The 25,274-nt window shown below is 41.6% G+C and overlaps 1 protein-coding gene across 2 annotated transcripts in view; it reads right to left on the bottom strand.

The window, feature by feature from the left end:
* The window catches only part of st6galnac5 (ST6 N-acetylgalactosaminide alpha-2,6-sialyltransferase 5), a 71,302-nt gene that overhangs the window by 31,162 nt on the left and 14,866 nt on the right, over nt 1-25,274 (bottom strand). For both annotated transcript variants that reach the window (XM_011486046.3, XM_020710697.2), the window contains exon 3: nt 1,366-1,778. In XM_011486046.3, the coding sequence (XP_011484348.1) occupies nt 1,366-1,778 (413 nt within the window). The remainder of the gene's footprint in view (nt 1-1,365; nt 1,779-25,274) is intronic.

Here is a 25,274-nt window from a genome sequence, read left to right as displayed (position 1 = left end):
GTATCGGGCACTGCTGCTGGCCCTTCTCACATCCTGCAGTTCTCCCAGCTCTAAAGTCCCCCTCCAATTATATTTGTATTGTAAAAGCGTTTCCAGGCTACTACGAACTATGATAAGTCTTTAGCCCTGTGTCGTTTTCCAGAATATAGCTTCTGTGTTCAGAAGTTCATTAGAAAGACACCTCTGAGTTGTGAGTGTGCAGTTGGTGTGGGACAGCAACAAAAGGGCAAAATGGCAGTTTCTCATGGATTGGGAGGGGCTGGTGCTCAGGAAGCATGTTTTTAACGAATAACTCAGAGATGTGTGAACGGATCAAAATATCGCTCTGGGGTTTCTCTTCCAGGAATCATCATTACAATAGATTTTGCATGATACAGGCCCTTCAAATTAGTTTATATATGTCCTTCATCGTGAGAAAAATGCTACAAGAAAATGTTAAAAATGTTGAAGTGTGTCTTTAAGCTGGTTTCGACTATTGATTTGTCCTGATTACAAGTGATTTTTACCATAAACATGATCCTAACATGTTTACAGCGTGTCCTGATAAGTGTCTTCCCATGTCTTGATCCGTTTTGTGAACCTGCTTCTACCTTTTTAGGGCTTCAGAAAACTAGACTGTTCAAGCGGTGACTCACTGCATACAGAAGTGAGAAACACTCCCTTTCACACAACACTGAAATTAGAAAGGCAATTATCACCAGCCAACAGCGCTAACTCTCACACCATCGTGTTGTTACATATCTGTCGGGAACATTTGCAAATTTTCTGTTGGTGAGCAACTTGAGGAGGTAATAGGCAAATGGCTTTGTTTGTGTCTGTTAAAAACTCAGTTCAAATGTTTTCTTAAAGACAGCTCGGGTTTTAGAAGCAGAAAACACATTTCTGCTTCTAAAAGCAGCAAAATAATCTCAGTTTGGCAAAAAAATATGTTGCATAGCAAAACATTTGGAGGCATAAATTAGGTGTAACTTCAAATCCCTGGGTTTTATTTGTGCCTGTTTCACATAAATGAATAAACATGAGGGCAAAATCTCTCATGAACCCGCTTCACAAACATTGTATCCCTTGTGCTGTCCTAGGCACTTTGTCTAGTGGGGTCATCTAGACCCACCAGACAGTGCGCTGAACCTTTTTTCTTCAATGATTTGTGATCTTCACTGGTGTCCATGGATTACATGAAATCTTTCCACCTGTATCCACTTTTGTCATGGTAGGGAGAACACGTCAATGTAAGGGGGGGTTCATCTAAGATAGCACAAGGGTTAAGGAATGGTTTCCTTGTTCTTATATCAAACCATCATTGTGTGCTGCGATAATCGTAAACTCTTCATTTCCAATTCAAAAGATGAATTTGAGAACACTGACCTGTCCTTTCCAGTCTCCTTTTTGAAGAGTTCATCAAACTGCAGCATCTTCTGCCAGGAGATGATGTAGACTTTGAGTTTGGGCAGCACCTGGTTCATCAGCCTCAGATTGTTGTACACCAGGCCCTTCCCGTCACGCCTCATGTAGTTGCTGGGGCCCCAGAAGATGAAGACCGTGTCTTGGCTGGCGTTGAGCAGCTCATGGCGGCTGCGCAGCACCCGCTGCATGCTGGAGTGAGCGATGACGCGCAGGGAGGTGCGGCGGCCGACATCTCGGGCGTAACCTCTGGCGGTGGGCGCATCATTCATGCGTATGATGCACTCGGCCCGGTCGATCTCCTCGCCCCGGCCCCCTCCGATGAGGTGACCTGAGCTGGTCACCAGAGAGCAGGTGCTGCAGTGCATCCTGAGAGGCTGATCGATGCAGGGGAGAAAAACCAGACAAACACCGTCAGCTTTGCATCCCATAAACTCCCAGCCCGTCTCTAAACTCCTCCTATTTTTAAAATCTACATTTTTGCAGAAATCCACTGATGTTCTGTTTAGCAGAAGTTTAAAGAGAATTATGCAAAGTAGACAGAAAAGCACACTTTAGGCAACTTGAGCGAGAAGCCTCAGCATGCGTCTGAGAAGGAAAGTGTTTTGTTGACAAACTTGTGGTGACAGGGCCTCCGGGGCATATGTAGCTTGTCAAAATGCTTTCCATGTGGTAGAAACCCGGAGGTTCTACAGAGAACTCACCTTAAATCTCTCTCCCACTCATACAAAAACAAGAATACGTGTTTACCTCCCAAGTTTCTGTTGGATCTGTGAAAACCTGCTGTTCAAGTGAAGAAAAGAAAAACAGACCAGCCTTTTTCCTTAAAGATATTTGCACAGATGAGGACTCAGAACCAAATATGCTGGGAAAACGGCCTTGGTGATAAGAGGTACGTGGGCCTCTGCGGGTTCACTGACAGACTGTCCTAAAAGGTTTTCACACTGTAAAGTCCACTACATCAAAGAATTGATTAAAAATTATTACTATTTTTATGAATTAGGATGTTTTTCATCCTCGAAAAATGTTGCAATACCAATTCAATAACTAACAATAATGTTAGTTTAAGCTGCAACAATATTGTTCAGGAAAAAAGCATCTTATTTACTTACTGTTTCTAATTGGATCCACTCATTTTTTTCTAGGTGTAAAATAATAATGTCTTGATTATTAATTATCAACACATTTTGCATTCTTTCAATACAGCGAGTAGTCATTTAAAAAAAAGAATAACAATAGATGAGTTATCCTCACCATACAGTCATGAAAATTAGCAAAGCTTTTCCAACCAAAAATATCTTTGAGATTTCATGGAAGCAGCCATTTTTAAAATGAGCCGGAAAAGCCTTTCTACTGCCCCTAGTGGACTCATGATGTACTACAGGACAGAAAACACATGAAGTTATTGTTAGGTTAGGAGTAAGGTGGACCCAATAATGCAGACAGGGACTTAGTATGATTCTGTGAAATTTATTGTAGGATGAAGAGGAGTTTGGCTTTGGATCTTTGGCGTTGGTTTTTGGGTTCTTTGACGTTGGCTTTGGTTTTTGGCGTTGGTCTTGGTTCTTTGGATTTTGTTCTCTGGGTTTGGTTTTGAGTTTTTTTGCGTTGGCTTTGGTTCTTGTGGGTTTGGTTCTGTGGCTTTGGCATAGGCTTCGGCGTAGGCCTTGGCTTTGATTGAGTCCTTCATGAAAGCAGACGAACCGACAAAGGCTGGAGGGCGAGAAGGACTATAATGGGTTCGCTGATTGGATGCTGAACAGGTGTGAGAGACCGGATCCTCAAGCAGGTGTGTGGGGGCGACTCAGACACCTGACAGTTATATCCAAAGGGTTTTGGGGAAAGTCTGGATCATGCTAATGAGATAGGGGGTCTCAGAAACGCACGTTTAAAATATGATACGACTGGTTTTATAGGAATAAAAAAAAAAATGGGGAACAAGTAGATTTTTTACATCCATATTTTTTATGATCTTTAAAAAATCAGAAAATCCAGATGATCTCTGTGATTATCTGTGGTTAACATCTTGATTAGCTGCTTTCTAGTTTCTGATACTTGCTGTCTGTATGTTTTCTTGTCATGTTGCTTCCTCAAATGTAAATGTTTTATGATTGTTAGATCTTCATGGACGTGTCTTTGGTGACGTGTTGTTATAATAAGCTGTGGTATTCTGTATTTCTGTTTTTTTTAAAGAAATAGTAGTTTATACACATGCTGTACATTCACTTCATTTCACTCTAATTTTGCTTAACTGGAAGAGAAAAAATACCGTACAGTAAAAATGAGCAATGAAGAGCAAATGTAACTAAAAAATGAATTAATTCAGTAAATTTAACTGAGCAATGACTTTTTTGAGTAACAGAAGGGAAACTGTTAACGTATGTGTTTGTGAAAACAGAGCTTCCCATGCAGAGGTTGAGATTTACTCTTTGCCTCGGAATAAAAAAATTTCAATGCATTTTATGTTGAAGCACAACGGTCCTGCAGGAACAACAACTGTCCTGATTTATGAGAACCTGCAGCTTTCAATCCATGGTGTTTATTTGAGATGGAAATTGCACACATTTATTTTGAAATCCTTCTGTTTGGTCTGCTGACGTCCTGTTTGTATTTTGACCCACATCGTGACGCTGAAGGGGATTAAGTGACGATGGATGCACGTGTTGGTCTGGTCACTCAGACAGCAGTCACACACATTGTTATGTGTGGTGTATACATACATGTCTTAAAGCCATGGTGGCCTCTTTTCCTCCCCAGGATCCCCATAAATCATTTTATGAATCTATTTCAGTGTAGTGAGCTGCCGTACCTTTAGTTTGTGTTTCAGGTGTGCTCAGTGGTACAGGTGTCTCTGTGTTTTCATGCAGGCCTCTGCACTGAAATCCCAGTCATGCCTTGCAGGCCTGCAGAACCTTATAATGTGCTCTGGAATCTCACCCCAGCAGGAATTTAGGTTCCTCTAGCCATAACAAATTTACATTTTCTTGGCATTAACAAAAACAAATGATCATGGCTGCAGTAGAAATGTGTGAGTGGAGGGGGGGGGGGGGGGGTTTGAAGAGGGGATGTGTCATTATCATTATTATCTTCTGACTTTGACTTAGTGGCAGATTAGCAGCGTTACAAACTCATCTGCCTAATGAAACCTGAAGGTGCTGGAGAGCAGGCAGGGGGAGGGAGGAGAAGGAAACAGAATATGGAGGAAAATGATGAAAACCAGGAAAAAGAAAGGAGGGCAGCAGGGGGAGAGATATGTGGAGGCACTGAGAGCACCCTGGTGCCATAGTGTTTGATGAAATGTTGAGCTAATGAGGTCTTGGTGGTCTACATCATCACTGGCAGCAGCAGCCATTCATCCCTCTCTGCCCTTCCCTCTCCTCACTGCCAGAGCCGTGACAGTCAATCTGGGTGTAGCGCCGTGACACCGGCGGAGCAGGTCACAAATCCCATTTTTACTCAGAAGCTTTTAAGTGGCTCTGCAGCCCTCATTCCCGATGTTCTGTCTCACAGAGAATGTAAGTGGGACTTAGAGTTTGGAGCAGCCACTTCAGGACATTTTGGTAAGGCAATTAGAGAGAAGCAGGCTGAAGAGTGGGCTGTGGTTTTCACGCTGCATGATGTGACCCCTCTGATGTTTTGAGTTCAGTCTACATAAAGCGCTGCAAGCTGCTGTGGATACTCTCTTTTCTCCTTGACCCCCCCCCCCCCCTTTATTGATTTATGCAATAAATGGTCTATAATTCAAAACACATGTATGATTCGTGTGTTCAATATCACAGGCTTTGTTTTTTTTCTTACCAAGCAAAACCCTTTTGATCAGAATTAGAAGATCTGCAACATTTTCACTGCATGTTCTCCATCAGTGTCTGCCTCCACGTTTGTGTGACTGGAGGTGAAAACACAGACGAGGAAAAGAAGAAAGATGGAAAATGGGGGGAAAAAAACCACACAAACCGCAGTTCTTCGTCTTCAAATGTGTAAGTACAAAAAAAATCAATGAGCGCTTCCAACGTTTTGACAGTTAAATCTGATAGATATTCTCCATCAACAGCACAGAGGGAACCTTTCCGCTTTTCAGCGTTCTTTTCAGGGCTGATATCAATTTCACTGGAGAAGTTGCTCTAAACTCCTCTGTACTCGGATGTTTTCAGGGACTGTGGTGAACTGAGTTTAAGTGGAATCAACCTTTTATTGTGGACTGGGATGATGCTTTGCCCCCCACTAAAGAGTCCACTCCACTGCTTGAAAGTCAGAAAAGGTTTTTCTCACCACTGTGTTGGTTTTCCACTCCTGCCTGCCCATCTCGGTCCTCTAACAGTTCTGGCTTCCCTCCACATGAATGACTTTTATTTTAAAAAGATTCATTGAAATGTATGTTTTGTCCAATATTGACTGAAACTCGTTTTTTTCTTTTATTTTTTTTGCAAATATCCTACCTCCTTAATGAAAACCTGAAGCCAACAATATTTGTAGAACTTCAAAATAAATCTTATTGCAGTTGATGCTTTAACTGCTAATTTCATGTAAATCCTGTTTTTGATCAGATAAAAATGTTAAAAAATAGTTTTACTTGATGGAATAATGAAAGTAAACCATTAAAATATAATCGAACAAATCAAGCTTCTTTTTTTAAAAGTTGAAAAATGCTCTCTGTTTCAGATGGAGCATTTTTAACTCTTTCACATTCTACCTCGGCGTGTCTGAATTTACCAATTAACCTGGGACTCCATCTAATTTAGAATCACCTTGAACATCTAAAAAAGAAAGAAAAAATATTTTATCTGGACGTACAAAAAATAAATGAGCTAACACATGAATGGAAGATGGAAGCTCAACTAAGATCTGACTCCTATTAAGAAAAAGAATATTAGTTCCTGTAATTGAAAAAGGAAGGCAATAGGATGGGTTGTGCTTGTCCTGCTTTTACCAGGTCCCTCCACCCATCAGTCTTGGCTAGATAACTTGTTTAAAAAGTCCAAAAAGGTGAACAGAAGCCGATCATCACCTCTCTGGTCTGCCTGCTGGAGCGACAGGTTCCCACAGCCGAGGCCACTCGGTTCTGCTTCCTCATTCTGTCGGCATCCAAACCCTCATCTGCTTCCACTGAGCTCGTCCTTCACTGAGCTGCAGGAGCCATCTCCGCCTGACTTCCTGCCTGACTTTCTGACCTGGAAAAAACACGGTGCACAAATCTGGACGGATTAACCTTGAGAGTCAGCGGAGGGGATGGAAGGAAGACTGGGCCGCTCCAGACCGCATGGGGAGGCAGTATCCATGGAAGCAGCCACAGACGAGGGGACCAAAGAAAGAGGTGAGCAGCTGAGAAATCTGCTGCTTATTGAAACAGAACGTCAATGATACTCGACATTCAGAACATCTGTGGTGTTGTCACACGTACTGCCGCCGTTGGTTTTCACATGGCTGCTCTGATTGATTTGGCATTGGAGGTTGTTCACAAGAGAGTGTAATTAAGCAATGGGAAAGAAAAGAAATCTATAGAGCGCTTACATAATCACAAGTTCTACCTTTGTTAATGTGGACAGAAAAAGTGTGTTGTGTTAGGTTTTTGTGTGGTGGTTGGGGATGCGCAATGATGGCAGGTATCTAAATCAGACAGATGAATGAAATCAGCTTTTCAATGCCCTTTCCTCAATTTCCCATATCAACTTGTCCTCCTAAGAAACAGACATACTGACACTGCACGAGAGGTATCAGCAGAGAAATAGCATTCCAGTGTTCTCATTGATTCTATGTGGGTGAAAGCTGTGGGAAGGGGGATCGAGCGAAGGCTTAGGGGGGATGTGGGCTCTTCAGGCAGGCGAGGAAGCGGCCAGTAGAAGCGAAGGCAGACAGGCTGCAATCATCCAGCTCAGCAGGATGCTGTCTGGATGTCTGCTATCGCCCAGAGATGCCACAACAGAGGAGTATTATTCCAACTCCTCAGCGCTGACCTTTAGACGCGTCAATAATGCCTTTGTTTTCTATAACTTCCTCAGGGGGAAAGGACTCTAACACACTCGGCTGTAATGGCACTTTCAAACAATACACCTAAAAAAGTTTCCTTTTTTTAGCCTTGATATGCATTTCTCTCTATTTCGCAAATAGTAGACGCTGTTCTGTTTTTGTGTTGTTGAAAAACGTCACAACAGCTCCCCTCATGTAACTTCTGCAGTAAATATAGCTGCAGACTTATTCGAGGTTTGTGCATTTATAATAATGTTAAAGTCCCTCTCCGATCATCTTTTGATCTATTTTTCAGCGTTCCCACTGGTCTTTTAATGATGGTTATGCCGTTTTCAGCCAAAATCTAAAAACCTGTTGTTTTCCAGGACATAGTTTCTGCAGAGCAGCAGGAGTTATCAGAATTATTAGGCCATTTAACCCAGTTTATATTATGGTCGGGGTGAATACTCTATTCTGATTGGCTGCTGAGTGTGCATTAAAAAGTGATAATGCACAGGATAACAGCATGCCTAAAAAAGAAGCTTAAAAAGCTTAAATCTTCTGCATCACTGCGCTGGCTTCTTTAAAACAACCTTCATCTTCATCGTCTGGACAAAAACAAGCGGTAAGAGGAGAACTTTCTCTTTGAACTGATGCTTTATTCAACCCATCCTGACCATCAGCATAACTTTCGCTTTCCTTGCCGCTGCACTCGACAAATGTACGTAACAAATAGTCTGCTTTTTGTGAGAAAAGCAATCCAACTCGGAAAAATAACAAGAATTAAGGACTAAAAACAGGTTAATATTTATTTCTTTTGTTAATGGCCTTCGAAGTGTGAGTTAATTTCTGATAATGCACACTTCGTTGGCCATTAACCCTTAAATATTGATCATCATTCACTCAACCTTGCAAAAATATAAACATTAAAAGCAATAAACTTAGCTATTATACCAAGTATTTAAAGATGAGCTTAATTAAGAAGAAATTCACCTGTGGATTGTAGGCGGGACCGCTGGTAAGCCCGTCCCCTTTCCCATCATCCCTTTGTTTACATGCACTCCTGCTAGCTTACAGCCCCTCACAGCCCCAACCTGACAATGGTGGTCCAACAGAAATGGCGAACAAAATCAGAGCTATCCAGTCATACAGTTTAGGTCCAGATTCTAGCTCAGATGAGGAAAAAAAAGACGTACACAGATCTATCAGTCTGCAAGTTGATGAATCAGGATAGGAGCAGGGAGCTTGTGGCCCGCCGATTGTAGCAGCTATGTCACTACGAGCTTCGTCACAACCATTTCAGTAAAGAAATACTCAGAAAAGCGTTTAGAGCTTAATTTTCTTCATATGTGTCCTCCATCATGAAAACATGCCCAAAACACAATTTTCTGTGCGGCATTTCTGCTTGTGCCTAATTTAAATCAAAATGTGTAAATCCTTCAGGCTTGAAATTAAAAAAGCCACTTAAAAACCTCACAAAAGTCCCGCCAAATAAATTCAGTTCTAAATCTGGTTTTCTACCATCAGAACAAAACTTTACAATCTAAAACACGAGCTGATTAGACAAAGAGCCGAATAAAAGACTAACGTTTCAAGAGAACGAAGAAAATCGGAAAGTCAGCAGAGGATGAGCAGATTACAGAGGCGGAACAACCGAAGCCACCAATTAGAGAAACATTCAACATCTGCAGGCAAAGGGACAAAAGACTGGAGTTGTTATATTTAGAGGGAAACGCCTGCTTCTTTCGAGTGGAGGAACACGTAGACGTTCTGGCATGCTGAGTGCTGCAGTCCATGCAGCTTGTTTGGAGCTGTTTGTCTGGCGTGTTCGTTTGACCAGTCATTAGGGGGAGCCAAGGTGGGAAGTAAGCTGAGAACTAATGAAGACAAGGAGAGGAGGAGGGAGAGGAGGAGAGAACAGATATTGAAGCATAGGCAATTAGGGTACACAGCGGTCAGCAGTCATACTCCAGGTTGACAGCTCCGGCTGTTCTGACGGTCTGCTCTTAATTGGGGCGAGGTTTTCTGTGAGGATCTCACAGGCAGACATCTTTGATGGAGGGCAATTATCTACTTCAGAAAAAAAACATCAGACTTGAAAGGAGACTAATAAAAGTTGGTGATGAAGGCCGGGAGTGCTTTCTGAATGAGAGACGAGGCTGCTGGTCTTATGAGGGGAGAAAATAAAAGCTGAGCTTTTAGGAAGGGGAGGATGGACCTCTGCTCCTCAAAGCGTCCACTTTCTGCTCAAGTGTGAATGTTCCTGAAGATAATGACATTTTACTGGCTGAACGACACAGTAGAAATTAAAGGTACCTCTGTGCACAGACAAGACAAAGTGATGGGATGCTGCATCTTTTTCTATTTTTGACATATCAAAAACGTCAGCGGCAGCCAACCTTAGCCCCTTGTGCTGTCCTAGGCACTTTAACATTAGGAGTTGGGTCATCTAGACCCACTAGACAGTGCTCTGAACCTTTTTTCTTCAATGATTTGTGATCTTCACTGGTGTCCATGGATTACATGAAATCTTTCCACCTTTATCCACCTTTGTCATGGTAGGTAGAACACGTCAATGTAAGGGTGGGGTCATCTAAGGTAGCTCAAGGGTTAAAGGGGAACAACTGCGGCAACAAACACCGACCAAGCCGGCAAGGGCTGCTAAGATTAAAGACATGGGATGAATATAAAAACATAAAATTGAGAATAAGACTTAATGCATAAAATTAGATAAAATAATATATAATAAAACTAATAGAATAAATAAGCAGATAATATCAAGTAAAAGCAAAATTAAAAAGGTGGGTCCAGAGCCTCTTCTTAAAAACCTCTATGGTCTCTGCAGCCCTGAGGCTCCCCAGCAGGCCGTTCCAGATGTGTTTCATTTCAACAGAAATATGGTCAAATTAAGCGTACCCACTGAGGTTAAATACAGCAGGTGAACTGAAGTCAGGAATCAGCAGCAGCAATAGGAAACTGTCTTTCAAAATAGACTTTTAATAACACAGTGCAAGTACAGACAGAATGCTCTTACATTAAGTTCAATCTTCCAGGACACCCTGTGTTTGGGTTTTCTCTCAAACCTTTCTTCCACTAACGCTTTCATACCAGCTGCTGCGGTCTGACACAGGATGACCATCTCAGAGAGAAGTAAACCCGATAAACGAGCCAAAACTACAAATTCATCCAAGCAAACATGAAGACGTGCAAATAAAGAAATATTTGAACGCTAAAAGGAACAGTTTCAACATTTAGCTTTGTATTTGTGTGTCAGAAAAGCAGCAACAGGCATGTTAACGTGCTTTAAGCAGCAATTTTTGTAAAAAAACAACCAAAAAAAAATGTTTTCTTTGAAATAACATTTGCTGTTTATTTTAACCACCAGCCAAACAGTGTTCCTAATAATAACAACCTGAGTTTTGTAATTCTGGGCTTTTTTCATCTTTTTTCTTACAATTTGCATCAGTAAATTATCTTTAAAAAATTATTTTTGTGCCAATGTTTGGTATACAACTTTTTAGTACAACCACAGCTTTTTTTTAACACATTTTTTTGATAATATTGCACAATATTAATACAATTAACCTGAAACTGTACAATAAACTCAATGAAAGTTGTACATTTTGTTATTTTTTTTACTGCAAAAATAAAAGAAATTGAGATCCATCTGTTTTTATGTTTTATAACGAAGGATCAGAAATGTAGAGACAAAATATAAATGTATAAATCCACAAACATAGCAAAGATCCGGTAAGAACAATGAGAAAAGTGTTTAATTACCATCAATCCATTGAAGTTCCAAGGATTGAATCCAAGTGATATCACAATTATGTCATAACTCTTATGCTTGTTTTAAACCAAAAATTTTAAAACTAAATACCGTGAATTCAATTTGAATTGAAAACACAGTTTTGTACCCGCAGCATTGTAAACAGCTGATGTGAACTCACCGGTGAGTTCAGGGACGGCTGGGGATTAATAGCTGCTACTGTAAAAAAAGAGATGAGAGCTTCAATGCAGCAGAGAGCAAAGATGCCAACAGATTTTTATGTCCTTAACCAAAGGGACTTAGGAATATTGTTTTTGAAGGTGCATTGGATCAAATGTCATCTTTTCTTGATCATAATTGATACTTTATTTATCCCACAATGGGGAAATTCTTCTCTGCATTTGACCCATCCCCTGATGGAGCGGTGAGCTGCAGCCGAACCACGCTCGGGAGGCAGTAGCGTTAAGGGTCTTGCCTAAGGACCCTCACTGGGTGATGTTAATTATTCTAATTATTAATTATTATTCTTGACGGTTGTTTTCCTCCCCGCAGCACGGACGGCGGGGCAGATTGAACCAAAGAAACCTGCAGAGGTGTGAAACACTTCAGACCTTCAGAGATGGTGGAGGCTCAAAAACAATTTTTTTGAACATGTCCTTCGGCTTTAGGATATTATGTCCAGTATTTTTGTTAACCTTTGTAAAGACATTGTTGATTTTAGGAACATTTCACCAAACCATCACTGCACTTTCTGCAGATGATTGGGTTTGAAGCACTGCCCTGTACATTTGTCAGTTTTATGATGATGGATAGACTTCCCTGCTTTTGGTTTCGTTTTTGCTTGACAGAAATTAAAAGAGGCTAACCTCACAATGATGCTAAATGAATCCTATACTTTTGGCTCTGTGTGCCAAAGGGGCTGTGCTACTTCCTTTTATTCAGTATTTAATAAAAATAGTTATTTTATAATTTGCAAGCAATCTAGGCTAATTGATGGCGATTTTTCTGAGATTTTGCACATAATTTGAAAAATGAAAATGAATTTTTCTATAGCTTTAGATAGGGTTGCTTGTTTAAGGTACATGTTTGTAGTGTGTGCATGAAACTGTCAGTTACTGAACGGGATTTAAATTCTGCACCGAGGCAAAGCAAACCCATGATTTCTTGGAAACTGTGAAAAAAGTAAAAACCACCTTCAACTGTTTTCTCCGTGTTGCTGCCTGAGGGTCCACCCACGCCGCCTCTCACGGTCCTGCAGGCTCTGCCTCCCCACTCAGAGATGCTCTTGTGTGACCCGAACACCTGTGCAGCTGGACTCTGCCCCAGGGGCACGGCTCTGCCATTAAACCCAACTCTCCTCACCACTTGTACACCTTTTTCTGCCTTGTTTTTTCTCCCTTCTCTCGCCTCATCTTATGCTGTAACCTCAGGCGGAGCTGACGCTGTCTGTGTGGACAGCTGGAGCCCAGGCAGCCTGCCGCATGGAGGTGGGTTGCACCTTCTTGCAACACAAACTCCCGTGCCTTAATAGAGTCCATATCAGGCGGCCACAGTGGCTGCTGGTGCAGACGTTAACAATGATGCAGCCACTGCATGTGGCTGTGTCCTCCACCCAAACGGAAGAAGGAAGAGATGCTGGAGTGAGGACCCCACCGACACCCCCCTACCCGGGGGAATGATTGCTTTGGCATGGATACAAAAAGATGAGCTGCAATCTAACAGGTCACAGAATCTCTTCATCTCCCTGCTCCTAAATTGCAGCAGCTGTTGGTGAGCAGAAAAGATAGAAGAAGAGAAAGCCAGGAGAAAATGACAGAAGAACGTCAGGAGGAGGAGGGCAGAAAAATGTGAGAAATATAGAGGAAGAAAAAACGGAGGGAGCAATAACAGTCAGAGGCGGGCTGAGGAGGGGGAAAGAATGAAATGCAATCTGCTAGATAAAAAAGACAGAACAAGAAAAAGGAGTGGCTTTGGAAAAAAGAAGCACTTTGGAGGGGAGGAAATGTGGGGCAGCAGAGACACGGAGGGATTTCAAGGCCATTCTTTGATGAGGAAAAGTTAGAATTGCACGAAACTCCGCCTCACAGCAGCACCAAAAGGATCATTTCTGATGAACAGCGGCATCCTCACAAACACCATTAGCACATCTGCAGGACTCATGAGAGCCACCGCGCACCTGACGGCCACTCTGCAGCCACCGAGGTCACACATACGCAAGTGTGCTTCAGCCGTCCTGTGTACAACAGGCTGTTGTGCTCCCATAATCCTCTTTGATTGGTTGTTTGGAGACATCGTCATGGTCATTGCCCCACACCGCGTGGCAAACAAAAGCCTGAATCAATAAGGAGATGATGATCTTGTTAAGAGAAATCTGCTGAGAAAGTAATGACTGAGCGATGTCTGAGCTGGTTCATTTTCACATCACGTTCACCACAAACCCGCCTTTTCTGCAGAAAGATAACATCTCACCACTGAGTCCAATGAATTCAAGCGCAGAGATGGAGGGAGGAGGATCCCCGGCCCATGAGCAAGCTTTTATGACCTTTGGTAAGAAGCTGTCACACCGATCAAGAATGACCTGGAGTCTGCAGAGTACTTGTTTGAATCTACTTCGAAAAGAACCACAGTAATAATAATTATTAACACAAACCTTTGATGGGGGAATTTGTTCTGCTGTAAAACAACAAGGCTGTGAAAAACAAAAAGACAATTTCTGTGATAAGTCGTCTCTGTGGGAAGAGTCTTTTTTTCCTCTGAAAAGATGCCGAGCTAAATGTCCTCATGTTCCTGCTGGAGTGTGTCCGGTGAGTGCTGGAACGGAGGATAATGAGGCCCGGTAAGCGAGTGTGTGTGTGTTTATGAAACACCAGCTGCCAGTGACAACGCTCCTAAAGAGGCAGCGCTCTCCTGGGAGGAGACACATTTTAGATCGGCGTGCTGAATGCCACCATGTCTCTTCATTTAGAGGTTCCTCTGTGTGTTTCTGCGTTTGCCTGTTTCGTTTTCTCCAGTAGTTTGATGGGGAAATCTAACAGATGCGTGCTTCTCCACCACACCGTTTCCTTGGTTTGTTGTGGTTTTATCAGAAAATGCTGGAGGTTTCAGTGCACGTGCTTCAGCAGAGGATCACACTCACTGATTCTCGTACGGATGGAGAGTTCTTCCTCGTCTACCACTTAGATTAAGAAGAAATAATAAAACCTTTTGATGAAATATTCATTATTGGAATTGTCTGGAATAAGTCGTCTTAAAACAGTCAAAACTAATAAAGCTGAGTTTGATTTTTTTGCTTTTTGTTTTATTGCCTTGACACAATAAAAGCTGTAAGAATGGTTTATAAATTAATTTACAGACTAATTAATAAAAAAATGTCCTGCTTTTTTAAATTTGGGCCTGGATAGAGCCCAGAAACCGAATTACTGGCTATGATTACGTAACATAACTTCTACAAAGTAAATCCATTTTGCCATAATAAATATATTGCTTTGTTTAGACTGGGGGTCACACAGCAAAATAATATTTAGAGTCTGTCATTTAAAACACATATAGAATAAAAAAACTCCAAGTTCGCTGAAATATAAGTTTTTTTTATATGATAGAATCTCCTTCATGCTTCAGTTAACACAAAAAGCTAATATGGTAGTATAAAAGCCATGCAGCGTGCAGATAAACTTGGTCTGGATTGATGGTTTTCATGTTAAAAGGGACAAAAAAAGCTGCACTTTGTTTCTGAAATGCAACATCAAACGTTGAAGCTGACACAAAGACCTTCACAGATCTTCCTGATTTGACGATTGTGTTCTTCCATGAATATGGAATTCGATACATGAATAAGCAGTTAAAGAGCCTCTGAAAGTTAAATAACGCATGTAAGAGTTAGGAATTCAGAAACAAAGCAGCAAAGGTAAAAAAAAAAGAAGGAAAAACTCAGAAAAAAACAAAATAAAGGAAAAAAAAGAGTCAGAGAAAGGACGGATAAAAGGAAGCATGACATGGAGGAATGTTGCAGAGATAATCTCCTTTCCTAAAGGTCGTGTCACACAGCTGCTACAATCATTTTGTGCGTATTGCATGGATGAAAATTGGTCATACGTGAACATACGTGGAAAAAGTCGTGGTTCTTAATGTGAAATTTTCACTGATGTGTCATGACTGAACCACGTTAAAACCAAGGAAGAACGGTGATTTACGTAAGAACACGTAAATCACCGTAAAAAAATTAACCTTAAGTAATTATTGCGCCGTTAATATGCAATACAGTAATGATTTGTGCATCAATTACATAATTTGAACTTGCTGTGCACTGTACCCCGTAAACGCAATATAAAAGTTATACATTGGTGATCCATGTGTGAAAAGTCTGTTAGACATAGGTGGAACGGTCATGGATTGACCGTTCCACCTATGTCTAATAGATGTGTATGCATCTCATAAAACCTTGTGGGCATAATTGCCTAAGATTTACTCAATAATTGAACATAAACTACGTGAAATATGCATAAAGTGTGTAATTCTCAACTGACCAAAGATTTTGAAGAGCTCCAAACCGATTTCACCTAAAGACCCGTCGGCCGAAACCCTTGACTGATTGTTTGAACTGATCGTCCCAGTGAAAGGAACGACTCCCAGCAGAAGCTCATGAACACCACCATGTTTTTTTCTGGGTTCTCGTGCCAAGGTGATGAACTCCCTCCACAAACAGAGGGGCTCATTAATCTAATCCTGAGTGTATTCAGTTTAGCAGGAATTTATTAAGAGCCAAACAATGCACAGACGTCTGCTGACAGCTTTCTGTCGGGTAGATGCTCCCCCGGCGTTTTATTCCTTAATGAGCCCTGAGCTGCTGAGGAGAAGGATAGCATCTGTGCTGCAGCAGCCAGGACATATTCATGTGCAGAAATACTCCAATCCAGGTATAAAAGACACATTTTCCTTTTGATAAAATCTGAGAAAAGGCTTTTGAATGGTCCTGAAAATCTTTTACATTGGAACACAAAGCTCTCCTCCCTTGTGAGTCTTTCCTTTTGGAAAGCATCTGACAGCCTTGTCAAACAGTATTCTCAAATTATATTCTGGGCGAACTATGTCTTCAATAATCTGTACATTTTAATCCCCCTTTTTAAGTGTTAGGGTTACTGGGAGGAGCTCTCTTGGTTTAGGTTTGTGCATCTTCAGCAGCGTTAGGACTGATGGATGAGTGGGCGTCGATACCTTCCCCTCTCGGTGATTAGCCCAGCATCTGATGATGTCATTACAATCAAGCCTTTCACTGCATTATTGATGAAATGATGATCAAGGAAGCAATTAACAAAGTGGTTTGGACCAGAGGAAACCGAGTCATCCTCAGCTCATAAATATACTCTAGCGTTGCTGAAATAAATTCCATCACATAGACTAACTTTATTATTTGTCCATTTATTTTCCTCATCATCAGCCCTCCACTGAAAGCTCTTAAAACTGTATCTTCAATTTGGCTCCACAACTTTCCTCTGTGGTCACCTTTGATAGCAAAACATCTCAATCTTGACAAGAAAAATGTCTCCTTAACCCACAGTCCAAGTATGAATAATTAAAGCAGTGGGCGATGGTGTATTAATAACATTATGGGGGAATGAGCTTTGTTCTCTGTTCTGAGGCACTGGGGTGTGTGCATTGGAGACACTCACAGAGACTTAAATGTAGCACTTTAAAGGGGCAGTCCACTCTGCCCTGTTTGACTCCAACAACCTTCTGTTACTTGTGCATTATTCATTTTTATTCATTCATCTCCTTTTTTTCATGCCAGCCTTGAAGAGTTTGCCTGAGTTTATCCCAGCTGTGGTCAGATGAGGACAAGCCACGTTTTTGCCGGCAAAACAGCAGATGACCCTGTCCAGATGGCCCTCAACCAATCGGACCATATCTGGATGGTCTCTGACAATTCAGAAGGCTGAAAGTGAAGCCAAAGTGGTCCAAACCGACTGGAGTTGACTTCCAGTTTAACGAGAAGGAACAGCTGGGTGGGACAAACTGAAGTGAGTTTTATGAATATGAAAACTCAATTATGACCTATACATAGTCAAGACAAAGTCAAGACAGCTCATTAAAAATAGATGGAGATAGTTGTCATGGGTACAATGATGACAAAGCAAATTAAATACAATTATTAACCAGGCTGTGCACATATTTGTTTTTACTAAATTGGTCTTATTAGCACAAGATTCAATGGAAAAGTCTCCCTTCTGAAACCTGCCCCTATTGGTCTTTGAAAAACTGTAACTATCTATCTATCTATATACCCAGGCTGTGTCCCACCAAGGTGGGGTAGCCCAGACAGGGCACACATTCTTACCTCCCTCCTTCTCTTCCCCAAACCCTCCTCCTTCAGTGTGTGTGTGTGTGTGTGTGTGTGCGTGTGTGTGTGTGACTGGTCTAAGGCCTGGTCTAAGCCACACCACACTGCACCAGGGTCAGCTGCACAGCCCAGTGTGGGCACCTCCCCAACAGGGCCTCAGACAAGGCTGGTTTCCAAGGTTTAGGCAACATACATTCTGTGACAGAGACAGAAAAAATTGTGGTGCTGACACAACATAACCACATGACGTGTTAGCCAATGAACAGGCTTTATGCATGGAACTGTGCATAAATGCTTCTTAGTAATTTCCTTTGTAACTGCAGACGTGGATTTCCCCAAAACAGAGAGTGTGTCTGTGTATTAATTGATTTTTTTGTGTGCATTGTATTAGTTTGTCATGTGTTCACACAGTTGTTGGTAGAAATTAGGCCTATCTCTTCAGATGTCACCACAGGAGGCTTGGCAGTGATGCCGGATGCCCTTCCTGGCAAAACCCTGACTTGAGCTCCTTTTGTGGCTACACAGTGGGTCTTGCCCACGGACCCACACTGGATGAGCTTCATCCAGTGTGGGTCCAGAGGCTCATCCGTTCTGTTGCTCCCATTTTTCTAAGCAAACCTTCTGCTTCCAAAGCTAGCCTGTGTGCTTTGCTCCTCCTCAGCTCCGCTGTCATCTTTGCTGGGGGAGCGAGGATGACAGGGGAGCTGAGGAGGAGCGTAAGCTGAGTGATGGGACGCAGAGAGAGGGAGGGGTGTCATATGGAAGACCGGAACCAGGCACGCATGGATTTTAAAAATTCAAGGAACCAAATGGAGACAAGAAAACTGAAAGGAAAAAAGTATTTTGAGAGAGGAGGGGGAAAGACCCGATTTGCTAATTAAACTTAATTTTAGCAAATTTCCGCTATTGTGTGTGTTTTAAAGACGAAATACCTTTTTGAAAAGTGTTTTCACTTCTTAACCAATCTTTGAGTAAATAAACTTTAAAGCTTTTAAAAACACACTGCATCTTTTTAGGGTCAAACTTATCAACAAATTATTGAAGATTTTACTGCTGATTAAGATTTTGCATAATTGTAAAACTGCTAGGTGAGGTGTTCTCCTTTTATCTGATCACTGCAGCTCTCCAGTTAATTTTTTGGGATGCCATTTCGTAAAACCCATAAGGTGAAACCCAAATCCTCAGCACCCTTCCAACTCAAAATCATTTCAGTGACACTGGCAACCATGAAACTCCTGCTGCTAGCCTGAATGTTGGCATGACCCACTTGCCTGTGAGGCTCATCTATGATCTCTGGACATTTAAAGTCCATCTGCTCCTGGTTATCGTGATGGAGTCACAGCTGAAGCTAGAACAAGTCAAAAAGTGGTCTTCCATTTAAAATTCCTGGAGCAAACGAACCATCGGCCACCGTTTCCACACTGACAAGAAGTCCTGCTCACCTGTTCTGACCACTGCCTTCTATTTTCATTACGTACGTACGTACATACGTCATAACAAAGCTGCACTCACATCCGTGCCATGGAAATAACGGAGATGGTGTGTTCTCCCTGTTCTATGGACCACATCCTGTAACGACTCAGCTATGACAGAAAAAGGACATTCTGAGCCGAACGTGTTTACACATTTTAGTCTTTTTTTAGAGAGGAAAACATCAAACAAACAGCTGTGCAGAAATCTGAAATCTCCTAACAAGAAAATATGACAAATTTGACTTTCAGGGTAAATTCTTGAACCTTCCCAGATAAAAACGCTTCCTATGCCAAATTGTATTATATTTTTCAGTGTATTTGTTATACTTTATTTATCCCACAAATGGAAATTCTTCTCCGCATTTGAGCCATCCCCTGGGGGAGCGGTGAGCTGCAGCTGAACCGTGCTCCAGAGGCAGTAGCGTTGGCGTCTTGCCCAAGGACCCTCACTGGGTATTGTTCATAGCTCGCCATTGATATGGTAATTGCCCCCAGTACCATCGTTCATTCCCCTCCGGGAATCAAACCCTGGATTCCTGGCTTCCCACCTCACCAACCAAGCTACCCACTTGCTTGGTATTAATAATTTAATTAAGTTATTGAAAAAATGTATTAATAATTTGTTATGGACTCAAGGTCCAAATGACAAGATTATAAAACCATTCAATAGAAGTAAAGGCCTGTTCACACCGGGACGAATTTCGCCGGCGATTTTCGCCGACGTTTAACGCCTCGTGACTAAACAAAGGGCACCAATGAGAGTGTGCACACCGACGCGAAAAAACGCCAGGCGTTAAAGCGTCGAAAAAAAAAAACGCCTCGGGTTCGTTTTTTTTTTTCGACGCGTCGCGTCGAAATCTACTCGACCAATGAGAACGGCGCTTTTGCTCACGTGTCTGGAGCTTCTGAAGTTACAGTAAAACACAACTTGGGGGCGCTCAAACACAAAACTGCCTTGCTGAGCACACATACCAGCGAAGAAGATAGACGCCAAGTAGCGTCTACACTGCCGCGAAGCAATAATGACGGACGTTCTAAAATATCCCCGAACGAAGCACCAGTTGGAGCTACTGGTGCTTGAAATATTCATGTTTTCTTTGTTTGATTCTGACAAGCGCGTAAATACTTGCTCTCTTCTTCTGAGTGAAAAGCGACTTTAAGAAGCGTAAAGTTGCGCAGCGCCACCTTGTGTACAGGAGTATTTTTGTTTTACATTAAGCGCCATCTAATGTCAGGGAATGAAATTGCATGTTCACTCCACTCATCGTCAGCGAAAATCGCCTGGGTGTGAACACAAAAAACGTGACGAAAAACGCTGGCGAATAACGCCTGGCGAATATTCGTCCCGGTGTGTACGGGCCTTAAGGCTTTGCATGACCAATAATTTCCAGAATTGGTTAGATTCACGATTTTGTCAATTCTTTCGATCCACTTGATTTGATTCATTTAAATTTTGAATTTACATAGTTTACTCATTAAGACATATTTTTATAGAAATGTGATAATGATCTATATATGTTTCGAAGATATTCATATTAATCTGACACAGTTCACATACTGTCAATATTATTAGTGAAATGATAATTCAGTGTAATTGTTAACACCATAGAGTGTTACGTGATTTTTCAAAAGAAGAAGCTCCAACAAAAATGTGCAGATCATTAACATTATGAAGGCTCTGTAACAAATATAAATGATCTGTCTGTTCTGGAAGACATTTCAGTTTGGCCACTAGGTGGAGCTCGCGCTATAGCATAAGAAAAAGAAGAAGAAGAAGAAGAAGAAGAAGAAGAAGAAGCCCCTCCCTGTTTGTCCAGTGTGCACACCATGGGCTATACACAGGTTCCAGGACCTGTGTTTACTGCATTCTTGAACATGCAATGTACTGTATAAAAATAATGTGCCATGAATAAATACATGCTCAGGTCTTCTGTGCAGGAAATCCAAATACTAACAATGGTATAGAAAAGAAACAAGAACGAGGCAGCCACCACTTTGCAAACAATGATACAGTGGATTTAGCTTTTAAGGAATAAATGCTGCTACTGTTAAAAACGATTTCTCTATTCTAGTATTCTAATGAATCATCATTCTGGAATTGTTCCATTAGCTTCATGTTTAAATAAAATAGTGCATCAAATGTAATGTCAAACTTTCTGACTCCTGCTTCCTCGACGGATTTCAGCAGCCTCAGTACTGCACAGGGACCCAAGTGTCAGAAGCAATCTCAAGTGGCTTATCTCTGCTTTGCAGCGCAGAATCTCAGACTCAGAGAGAAATGAGGGAATACTGAAATTTAATTTGACATTTAGGTATAGGGCAGTTCTAAAGTAGTTATGGCTCACCAAGAAAAAAGCACAAATATGACCTCACTAATGCATGCTTCTATATCCTACAAGTTGAATTATATGTTAACCTTAAATTTGACTTCTACGGTGTCACCACCTCACTAACTTGGCAGCTTTACTGTGTCAATAAAAAGGCTTTTAGCAAGGATCAGCATTTCTGCTTTTCTTTTATAGCTCCCAGTCTTCCATCGATGCAGGGGGGCTTCTTTCTGGCCTTTTTCGAGCACAGGCAGTAATTATGACGACACTCCAGTCCATGAGTCACATGATGTTCATCAAACAATCCAGTGATCCTTCAAGTCCTCTGGATGTCACGGCAAACAGGAAAACCTTTTATCCTTTTATAAAGTTGATCAAAGGAGAATGTTGAGGTGGATCTGAACCGAGGGGCCGCTGCACCACAGCAAAATGCGCTCCACATTGTTTAGTGAAGAACCACCATTGTTCAACCTCTTAAGGCCACATTGACCTACCTTACAAGCTCTGTGTTGAAGCTCTGTGCTCAGGTTGAGTAAAAAGGCAAATTCCTTTTGAGCTCTTTTACTAACAAGTTGCTATTTCAAATTTTCTATTAAAGACTTCTGGGGCTCTATTTACTTTGATTTTTCTTGTTTTAAAGAAAACATAAATTCAACAATAATGCGACAAACATCTGCTTAAAGCTATTTAAAGACATTTTTAAATGTCTTATTTCCATTATACATTTAAATACAGTTTTAGCAAAATTCTTCAGAATTTCTGAGTTGTTCCTACAGGAATTGTCAGGAACTGGTGATGTAGGACCAAAAGTGCAGGAGACCAGGCATAGGAGCAGAAAATAAAAGATTCAATAACCAAACTAAAACATGACAAAACCCATGGAATAATAGAAAAGGTGATTCAACAGAGCAGAGCAGATGACCTGACAAGGATGAACTGACAACCAGACACTTAAATAGGCTGAGGGCAATTGGCTAAAATGACGACAGCTGTGGAATATGATGGACCGGGAAACGGTGTGACTGAGGGCGACTCAGAACTTGACGAAAAAAACCAAACCAAACCCGAAAATCCTTACAAGATGACCTGACAAGGATGCTCTGACAACCAAACACTCATTTCCACTATATTACTAAAAGTATTTGTTCACCTGCCTTGACTGACATGTGAACTAAAGTGCCGTGCCATTCCAAAGTTCAATATGATGTGGGTACGCCTTTAGCAGCTATCACAGCTTCAACTGTTCTGGGAAGGCTGTTCACAATGTTAAGAAGTGTCTCTAGGAATTTTGGACCATTCTTCCAAAAGGTCATTCATTGGTGAGGTCACACACTGATGTAGGTGGATAAGGCCTGAATCTCAGTCTCCACTCTAATTCAACCCAAAGGTGTTCTGTGAGGTCCAGGTCAGGAATCTGTGCAGGCCAGTCAAGTTCATCCACACCAGACTCTGTCATTCATGTCTTTATGGACATTCCTTTGTATACTGGTGCACAGTCATGCTAGAAGAGGTCCGCTGCAAACTGTTCCCACAAGGTTTGGAGCATGGAATTGTCCAAAATGTTCTGGTATCCTGAAGCATTCAGAGTTCCTTTCACTGGAACTAAGGGGCCAAGCCCAAGTCCTTAAAACCGTAATACCTCCTCCACCAATTTTCACACTCTGCACAATGCAGTCAGAAATGTACCGTTGTCCTGGCAACCTCGAAACCCAGACTTGTCCATCAGATTACCAGATTGAAAGAAGGCGTCTCCACTGCTCTAGAGTCCAGTGGCGGCGTGCTTTCCACCACTGCATCAATGCTTTGGTGACGTGTGGCTCTGATGCAGCTGCTCGGTCATGGAAACCCATTCCATGAAGCTCTCTGCGTGCTAGGCTTGGGATCTGAAGGTCACATGACGTTTGGGGCTCTGTAGCAACTGACTGAGCAGAAAGTTGGCGACCTCTTTGCTCTTTAGCATCCTCTGACCCCTCTCCATCAGTTTACGTGGTCTACCACTTGGAGGCTGAGTTGCTGTTGTTCCCAAACTCTTCCATTTAGTTCTGATAGAACTGACAGTTGACTGTTGCACAGATGGCGTCCTGTGACAGTTCCAGGCTGGAATTCACTGAGCTCCTGAGAGCGGAACATTCTGTCACAAAAGTTTGTAAAAACTGTGATTTTATACACCTGTAGGTGATGAGGACACCTGATTCTGTTCATTTGGACAGGTGGGCCAATACTTTTGGTAATCAAGTGTAGACTCAGGGTAATTAACTGAAATGAAGACTGCTGTGGATCATGATTAACCTGAAACTGGTGTGACTGACAAAGGGCAACGAAGAACATGATCAAAACATAACCAAACTAAACCACAGAACCCTCGTGCACAAACGTGATCAAGTCTACAAGAATTTCTGACCAATCAGCATCAACCTTCATGTCCATTCATGGCTGACGTTTGTGGCACATTTGTTTCGAGTGCAGCAGAGAGGGAATTTCTCTCGAGCAAAAAACTGTTTTAACTGCATGTAGTTTTAAGTTTCAAGTGCATTTTTTCTGTTTCAAAAGCAAAATAGGTTTTTGAGCACACACATTTTTTTTTAAAGTTTTACTCTCAAAACAGTTATAGTTGCACTTGGAATAATGGCAGATAAATTACTCCATATCTGCAGAACAGACTTTGGACATGCCTGCCTTAAAGCATCAGACATTAACTGCCAGAGTCAGGGATGAAAACAGTTTGAGCCCAACCTATTTTTCTCAGAAATTGCTATTTATTACAATTTCTCGAAACAATAAAAACAGAAATGCATGAAAAATTGTTCTGCTTAACACAATCCAGCCTTTTTAGCATAATTGCAGTGGATGATTGCCTCTTTTCCATCAAGACGGCTCCTGTGACAGTTTTGTCTTTCAAAAATGAACTTCACCTCAGCAGTTTTTTAACCCTTAAAATCATCTTTATGCGCTGCTGATCTAACTATGTACATATGAGATCCAGACACTGACACAAAGATTCATGCTCTGTGATATGGATGATAGACTGGACTGCTGGGATTTTATTTGTGCTGTTTTTGATTTTTATGTTTTTTGCATTAAACTTGGATAAAATAAATAAAAGATAAGAGACATCAAAAGTCACTACACTAGGCTCTTCCAACTGTCCGTCTCAATATAGCTTATCTTGAAAAACTAATATTTTATGAGACAAATCAAAGTCCAAGTGAAAGGAGAAATGTAAGTGAAATTGTTTGTTCCCACTGCAGACTCGTCTCCATCTGAAGACACAGCAATCAACCAATCAACAAAAAACAAAAGTATGAAGCAAGTGATTCTGTTGCAGATCAAACAATTCATGCAGTTCACGAACAAACTTGGCTAAAGCCTTATGTCTTAGTCACATGCACTCAAACAGAAGTTGACCTGACCATCGTCATGTGTGTGGTAAATGCATGGTAAAGTCTTTGTAGGGATAATGTATCATATCCTAGCTCCTTACTGACCGACTATGTACAAATGCTGCACACATGGGATCTGCATGTGATATGTAAGCGAGATGCCTGCAGGATGCTTGTATGATGTCCACACTCTGATTGTATCATTTCCTCGTTTTTTAACAGTCAGGCTTGATGCAAGCAGGGCGCACTTATCACTTGAACGACACTAACGGGCTTTTGTGTGGTCCTCAGATTTAGGGCGGGTGAAAAATCTGTACAACACGTCTGTGTAAATAGTTCATGTCTCATAACAACAGAACAAGCTGCCTCTGGTGGCAGTCTTCCTGTTGTTTTGTGCAGAGTAGAGCTGCTCAAAGAGGCTCCGTGTTCACTACTGCCTGTCGCCCACAGCAGACCAGTAGAAAAATTGTACAAGAACATTTACTCTCTATGGGCACATCGAGAGGTCTACAACCTCGATATTTCGTTTGGGTCACCTGCGTCCAGGTTTGATCATTTTCCGTCCCCACAGAAAGTCCCACCTGTTGGGACTAACATTGTACAAAAGCTGCAAACTAAAGTTTTTAACCTAGATCAAACTAACTAATA

The sequence above is a fragment of the Oryzias latipes genome, chromosome 17 (assembly GCF_002234675.1).
Source record: "Oryzias latipes chromosome 17, ASM223467v1".
Taxonomy (NCBI): Eukaryota; Metazoa; Chordata; class Actinopteri; order Beloniformes; family Adrianichthyidae; genus Oryzias; species Oryzias latipes.
Note: the sequence above shows the minus strand (reverse complement) of the source record. Positions and strands in the feature narration are given on the sequence as shown.